This window comes from Mastacembelus armatus, chromosome 22 (assembly GCF_900324485.2).
Source record: "Mastacembelus armatus chromosome 22, fMasArm1.2, whole genome shotgun sequence".
In the NCBI taxonomy this organism is placed as follows: domain Eukaryota; kingdom Metazoa; phylum Chordata; class Actinopteri; order Synbranchiformes; family Mastacembelidae; genus Mastacembelus; species Mastacembelus armatus.
Window position 1 is genome coordinate 4,627,099 of NC_046654.1, and position 7,741 is coordinate 4,634,839.

At 41.1% G+C, this 7,741-nt stretch overlaps 1 protein-coding gene across 4 annotated transcripts in view; it reads right to left on the minus strand.

Annotated features, from left to right (window-relative positions):
• Positions 1 to 7,274, minus strand: part of dtnbb (dystrobrevin, beta b) — a 30,414-nt gene extending 23,140 nt beyond the window's left edge. For 3 of the 4 annotated variants that reach the window (XM_026308327.1, XM_026308299.1, XM_026308308.1), the window contains exons 1-9: positions 7,074 to 7,274; positions 5,099 to 5,145; positions 3,805 to 3,872; positions 3,445 to 3,525; positions 3,114 to 3,327; positions 1,664 to 1,749; positions 1,228 to 1,382; positions 1,034 to 1,139; positions 286 to 452 (exon numbers count right to left, since the gene is read on the minus strand). In XM_026308327.1, the coding sequence (XP_026164112.1) occupies positions 286 to 452; positions 1,034 to 1,139; positions 1,228 to 1,382; positions 1,664 to 1,749; positions 3,114 to 3,327; positions 3,445 to 3,525; positions 3,805 to 3,871 (876 nt within the window). In that variant the 5' untranslated portion in view covers position 3,872; positions 5,099 to 5,145; positions 7,074 to 7,274. The remainder of the gene's footprint in view (positions 1 to 285; positions 453 to 1,033; positions 1,140 to 1,227; positions 1,383 to 1,663; positions 1,750 to 3,113; positions 3,328 to 3,444; positions 3,526 to 3,804; positions 3,873 to 5,098; positions 5,146 to 7,073) is intronic. The other variant, XM_026308318.1, reaches the window with a different exon arrangement.
• Positions 7,275 to 7,741: the final 467 nt, after the last annotated feature.

Consider the following 7,741-nt stretch of genomic DNA (forward strand, 5'->3'; position numbering starts at 1 on the left):
TGGCGTTATTGTTTGCCTGCCCGCCCGACGAGTGGCAGAGATGGTTTATGTATTTTGCCCGAGCCTGGTCAATCCAGGTTAATAAAGTTTATCATCCATCACAAACAACAAAATGACAAATTCAATGAATACAATTTCCAAAACAACATAAAATCCTTCTTGAATTGCTTTGAGAGGGCAGGATATTTAGGACGATGGTTTGTGTAAAATCACCGAAATTACGTTTGAAATTGTAAAAGCAAAAATAAAACATAAAATTGAGAATGATGAGCGTTTTTGTCTCACCCAAGACGAGTGTTCCTTCATCTGGTGCTGGTTGCTATGGGGACCATTGGCATGACCACGCCAGAAGCAGCTCTGACAAAGCTGGTAGCCATGGCACTGTTGGCACCGATACCGGAAACCCATCATGCTCTCGCTCCGGCAATATGAACATTCCACCGGATGGAAGACTGAGCGGTGAAAAACCAAAACAGAGACAGGATTTCTGTCTGAGCAGTAACATCTCTACTTACAGGGTTACTGACAGAATCCTCTGTAGATAGTTATTTTTAAAGCAGTGGTTCCCATCCTTTTGTATATGACATACCCCTAGTATATCAGTGGAAAGTAACTAAAAATGTGCTTAAGTCAATTATTTGTACAAATACTAAGTGTATACATTTTGTTATTTTAATCTTCACAAATGTACAGATTAAGATTTGACATTAAACTGATTAACAACCCTATAAGATTATGACATGCAATGCAATATATAAGACTGAACCAAAGATTTCTTAACCTTTTGGCTGTTGCCCACTTAGAAGAAAACATACAATATCTAGCTGGAGCTCCATGTCACATTTCAGATCAATCTCACATCAGTCTCTAATCCTGCTTGTGCACCACTGTGTCAACGCACTTTAAAAACCAAATCACGATTTCTATTTTCTCAAATTACTTCAGTTTCAAACTGAAACAAATTAAACAAAGAACGTGAATGTCTACATATTGAACTCCAACATGGACGTACAGTTGAAGGTACAAATCCTACCATTTTCAACATTAGCAAGTCGGTGCATGAGTGGTAACCATACAAGACACTGAGGAGGTGGGTCTGCCATCAACACATCCAAAAATGTGTTCAGCATGATCTTCTTCTAGATACAAACACAAACATACGTGTTCAATGAGAAGTCTGCAGTACCAGAGATTTAAAAGCAGAAGAAGAAGATTTCCGTCTCCTACCTGCTGAGGGAAGCACGTCCGCACCGAATGCTCAGTGTAGCCAAACGAGGGGCCCTCAAACACAGCTGTGGGGAGTTTCAGCACCTCTCGAAGAAACTGATCAAACTTAGCAAACACCATGACTCCACTTGAGTCTGAGATCTGTGAGAAAATATCTGACAGGCAGCAAACATGAGCGTTGTGATTTTGTGCAAAACCAGAGTGAAGACAGGCCTGTGACATTTCTTTTGATGTTAACAACTGATTCAAAGACCATTTACTCAGCTAAGTCAAATCATGTGCATTTAATCCTGTTTTTATGCTCCAACAGTGCCCCTGTGTGTTCAAGTTAAGCAACCGCATGAAAAATTAAAAAAAAGCTGACAAAGACATAAAACTTCAGGAAATGCTGGTAATGTTAAAGTTTTCACAGATCATGTTTCAGATAAATACTTACAGCGTAGTTTGTCCACAATCTTCCCTCCACACATTGTTGCTAGCATGGCTTTCATTGAGAAAACGGTTAACTTCCCATGGCTTTCACTGCAGAGAGGAATGAAAAGTGAGGCTTCATTTGTCACGACATGTCATGTGACTTGTGAAAGGTGAAATGCCTTTTATAGTTTTGCTGCTATGGTCTTATATTATCTTGTGCGACTGCGGCCTTTGGTTGCTAATGTTGGCCGGTGTTAGTTAGGTACATTTTAACACATACATGTTTTTGGACTGTGGGAAAAAACTGGAGAACCCCCACACAAGCACAGGGAGAACATGCAAACTCCCCACAGAAAGGTCCCTGCTAGGTTTCAAACCGGGAACCTTTTTGCTGTGAGGCAACAGTGCTAACCACTTAACCAACCACTTAACCAACCACACCATGCTGCCCTCCTTAAACCAAAAATATGTGTAATGAAAAGCTAAAATTAATTTTTATTCTATTTGGGCAGATACTTAAATTAACAAGAGAATTCTGCAGAGATTAAAAATTTAAAAGCAAAATCCAAAAGCAGAAATATTATTAACACAATGTTCGTTTTTAACTTTCCAAGGGAGACCGGCTCTTTCATTTCAGATTCGTTTAGCTGTGGCTTCTGAGCAGAGGTAACAGAGTACATAAACGCTGTTCTGCCTAATTCAGTTTGGACCTCAGGGACACATAGCAAAACCGCTTCCTGTGATCACAGACGGTCACTTCCACAGTTTCCCAGCGATACAGCAGCATGAATCATAACGCAGCGGGAACAGAATGGCCTTACAGATAAACGTAAACCAATTGAATGGGCCCATGAATGAACAGGGCAAGCAGCCAATCAGTTTGAGTACACAAGGTACAATAATGAGAGAGAGAGCTTTACGGTCAATAATAAACCTCTGTGCCCCAGAATGCACAGTGACTGGGGCCTTGAGCACGGACACTGTGCATTAAGAGGAAGGATGTACAGTGAAACATCAGCAGGGATACTTCAGCTGGTACAGACGTTCTTTACACAGCACAGTGCTGTTCTATCTGCCAGCAGACCCGTGTTCGTTCCCGCCATCAGATTAATGCAAGGTTTCTGAGGCTGGAGAGATGGTTCAAAGTGAAGTTGTGGTGTTTCAACAACTTTGGAGGAGGTTTCATTTTAAAATTAAAATCTTACATATGAAGAGACAAATGGACAGTGTGTATTTTTGGCTGATTGCAATGTCTTTGGACTTATATTTAAATTTGATCACTTTTAGTCCAAAAAAATAGACAAATGAGGACAAATTCAGTTTTTCTCTATCAGAGTGTGATCCTAACATGTGGAGAAGGCTTTCAAACATTGTTTACACTTTTGTTTTGGGAAATAAAATGCTATGACTATTGTGACTACTACTAATGACTACTGACCACTACTCTTCTGCAGTGTCTACCTGTCTCATACCTGTCATAGGTGGCCACCATGAAGTTGAGCAGCAGCCCAATGGACTGCTCCACATTGATCTGGTGGGTGGTGGGCAGCCGCTTGTTGAGCTGGTAGTAGATGGAAGACAGGATAGTCTCCAGCCGCGACACATTGATTTCAGCATTGTGGTCCAATGTGTTGAGCCCGTTGTCACGAAAGGCTTCAATCATGTTCCAGACGTCCACCAGATGAACTGCATGTATGTGTCGAGGGGGAGGACAGACACACTGTGATCAATTACGTCTGTATTGATGCTGAAATGTTTCTATTGGTTATAACAGGAAATGATTTCATCTTTAAATGCTCTTACGGTTGCATCTCTTTTGCACAAACCGGAGTTTGCAGGCAGTCCTGTAAGTGGATAGTCTGATAACATCAAAGTTTTGAGCTCCTACAAAACAAAAGCAAACAATAGTGTCAAGAAATTCCCCACACTATGTTCGTAGGTAATTCAGATCCTGTTCAACTTAATGAATAATTGAACCTCCTTACAAACAGCCTTACTGACAGTACATTTAAACACTATCACTGTTTTTGTGTGGGAGGAATTATACTGTAAGTGTGAGGGACCACGCATCTCCTGTGCGACTTAGAGGCAGTCTAAGAGTTACATGAGCCGCTGCTGACTGTGAAGAGTGAAAAGAGATTTCAGTCAGTCGACTCCACTCACTCATTTCCATGAAGAGCTGTCTCTTCTCCACCATGGCCTTGCCTCGTTTGCTTCCTTCTTCGATCATTCTGTGGCACATCAAACAGCAGAGCATGCAGTGCTTACTGTTCAGACAGCAGCATGGTAATAAATGCAATTCACAGCTCCGAAATTATTCAGATACCACACAGCCGAGCAGGATTTTTATACATAACAAGTACGCAACTGAAGAAAATGTTTCCACAATCATCAATGGAGGACATACAGGACCTAGTAAACCTTTGAGTACGAACCAGATTGGATTCACATTTTTGTTTAATTTCATTACTATTTCATTTCCTGACAAATGGAGACGTGGGCAGCAATTCAGGCTACTGAAAAACAGAAAAACTGGTATCTTGGCGCCTTAAGTGTGCTGGAAAGCTACTGCCAATTTTAGATGCTTAGACCACTGTCAACTAAAAAATGATATGGACAAAACTGTTACTTTTATTCAAAGTAATAGTTCAACGTTCGGGTAAATATGCTTAATTGCTTTCTTGTTGATCAGTAGATGAACACGCTATATCTCTTCTTTGTCTAATCAACACAAAAATACAAAAAGCAACAAATCCTGTTCTTACAAGGCGATAAGTGCCAGATCATTTTAGACCTTTTTTTTTTTTGCCAGAACATTTAGAACACTAGAACATTCAGAACACTATGTGCTAAAATAAGCTAACCAGAAAAGTTCCATAATGTCAAACACTTCATTTAAAGTGTGTTGTTGTGACAGTCTGCATTCACCTTTAAAACTAAATGCTCAAAGATAAAATGATGTTTGAAGCCTTTAGAGGCAGGTATTAGGTGCTGGCTGAAGGAACAAAAAGGCCCTTTTCATATGAAAGAATCCATATCTATTGAAGGTTAACTGATTATGCCTGACTCCATTGTTGGCTCTGTTGTGCCGTTTCAAAAAGGATTCACTGCTGAATGCTTGAGTATTTATACCTGTGGAAGACAAATTCCCTTTGTAGCAATCACAGTTTCACTATTTCATTCATTCCTTCAGTCTGCTTTTCTTCAAAAAGTGTCATCTGTGCTTTTAAAGTGTAGATATTAATCATTTCTTCAGATAAGCTGTGATATTTTTACTCTAACAGTAATATTGTCTTGTGCTCTTCTAAAATGTGTATCAGTAAATTACATTTGTGGGGTAATGGAAAGAGAAATCCTTTATTTTTAATAAAACCATACATGACAGAAATGTATTTGACCACATGAGATATAACTGTAAAATAGCATATTTGAATTCAGGAAGATTTCTAAAGTTTACCTGTCGCTGGCTGAATGTCGAACAAAGTGAAGCTGCAAACGTCAACCCTGTGAAGAAATTGAACTAGTTAGTAAGGGTTTCTTTAGACTTGATGTGATAAGCTGTTCCTTTCTGACAAAATGTAGCTGACTTTTAAATAAGTAATTTAACACCTCCCCTCTCTCCCTCCTTCAAGGACTTAATTAACTCTCAATTTGTGCTTTTGTTTCCCTTCTCTTTCGTCCTGTAGAGATATTGGTGAGCTGGATGGGGAACACTTCAGTGCCCCTGCTCTGTGCAAATGATAATTCTCCATGACATCCTGCTCAACAATGACTGCATCCTGTGGGCTAATGACACTGGCTGAGCTGCAAAGGAACCACTTAATGATGACGGACACAGAGCACATTACGGCTGAACAATGAGTGATGAGCACTGGATGTCCCGGACAACCTCAAAGTGAGGGGCTGGGGACCCAAAGCATGTCTGGCTCACATGGTGCGTTCAGTGACGGGTCATCAAGTCTTGCTTTGGAGACATGCTTCTTCTCGCAAGGAGCTCTACTGTTGTGACAGAACGTCTTTCCACTCATAAACTTGCAACTCTGCCTTGAGTTGAGTGGCTCTTATTGCTGGTTACAGGCACCAGCAAGGGCCTCTTCCACTGAAGTGCTATGTTCTTCAATTCAGATGTTATTTCATTTGGATCAGATTTGATCAGGGCTACAATAAAATATTATTTTTATTATAAAATAACTATTTTCTCCATTAACTTCCAAGTGAAAAATACCATTCCCATTTCACAGAGTTCAAGGTGACAGCTTCAAGTCCACTGATTCATCTGAGCAACAATCCATAATCCAAATACCTTCAATTAGCAATAATATGAAACAAAGAAAAGCCGTAAATTCTCACAAAGCTGCTGGAAAAATGACAGAAATTCATTTTTTTGTAGATCAAAGATTTTTCAGCTCTAATCGCTGATGTGAAGTCCACCAGTTAAAGTTGCATTTTAACGCAGTGATAAACAAGTTTGACAAGTACTAATGCAGTTTGGAGGAGAGGGGCGCAAACATTGGTTATGCAGTGGGAGACTCAACAGACACATGTCAGCAAAATAACACAATGCTTCATTGTAAATATTCAGCCTGTGAAGTAACTGCAGAAATTCATGAGTAGGCAACTCAGGCCTTGCTTTGGTTGGCAACATGCAGAAAAACTGTGAGCAGTGATGACAGCAAATGACAATTATTTAATATGTATGTTGATTATATTATATAAGATCAGGGAAACGGGGGAAGTTCTTAATAATTTATTGGCATAATTAATTCACAGATGAGAAGCCGTTCAAAGGCAGAGGGCAGGATCAGTGTGATAAAGATTATGATTAATGGGAGTTTAGTCAGTAGCTTTCATTCAGCTGCACATAAACAATCATGGCTTTTTGTTGCAGTAGGACTGTGTAGTGCTCAACACAGGCCTGTAAAGGTGCATTTTACTGTAACCGCACCTTCAGCTTCGAGGTAATGACAACATCCTTTGACGCGAGTCAACATAAGGACTCGGTTACCGCAGTATCTCCCTTCCGCCGATATCATTCACTTCTCGGTTCCTACAAGCCTCAATTCTCCCAGAGATCAACCCTGCAACACTTCAAATTCACTTCTGAAGCGACGGCACAGCACAGACGCAGCCATATTGCTGCTTTAACTGCCTTTTTACCTTATTTCCGCAATGGGAATGGTGTGTCGTGATGCCCACAATTTTTCAGATAAGTAACAATGGCAGCCCTGCATCTTTTCAATTCTCACCGGTGTCTCGATAGCCGAATAAGGACCACAGAAGAGAACTGGCCTTCGCCAGAGGAAAATCACGCAGGTTGCGTTTAGAGCATCATCAACATCGGCAGCAGCAGCAGCATCCGATGGGGAGGATAAGTGTCCAGGATACATCAATAAGGAGGATATTTCCTCCGTCATTCACAGCCGCACTCTCACCTTTGTTGAATCCACGCGTGTGCCCGCCGACGTTACAGCTGTCCGAGCGATGAGAAACGGCTCGGACCATCCATCATCACCTTTCAGGCTCCTCTGCCGTTTCATTCGACTTCAGTCTTGGGAACTGCGGTTGCAGCCGCACATAGAAATGTGCGAGCGCCCCGCTCCGCTCGGCATCATCAGCGACCCAGCGGCAGAGGACGGCAGAGCAGAGCGCAAGCAGGATCAGAGATGCCATGCGCGGACACCTACTATACTTTTTACCCATGTGCGCACGCACGCTGGTTAAAGGCGCACTACTACTATTGCTGCTGTTACTTTGAATTATGATCCTCAGCATAATAGGCTGGGGATGCAACATAAACACAGATTTAATACATTTTAAAGGGGCACTCCAGTTTTTTACTATTGCACTTTATAAATTCGCAGTGCTCAGAAGAGACATTAAAGAAAGATGGCCAGAATTGATGCAGCAGAGTTAGGTCGCCTATACACACTGACTTTTACAGTCAAGATCCAAATGCTGGATGCTACAAATCCCAGTACATTTCAGTCGTGTCTGTGTGGGAGCATTTTTTATTTACATTTTATTGATATCCTCGACATCACTTGGAAATGCAGGACGCTGCAATGATCCTGTCGGGGTATGTTGAAGGATTTTTTCAAAA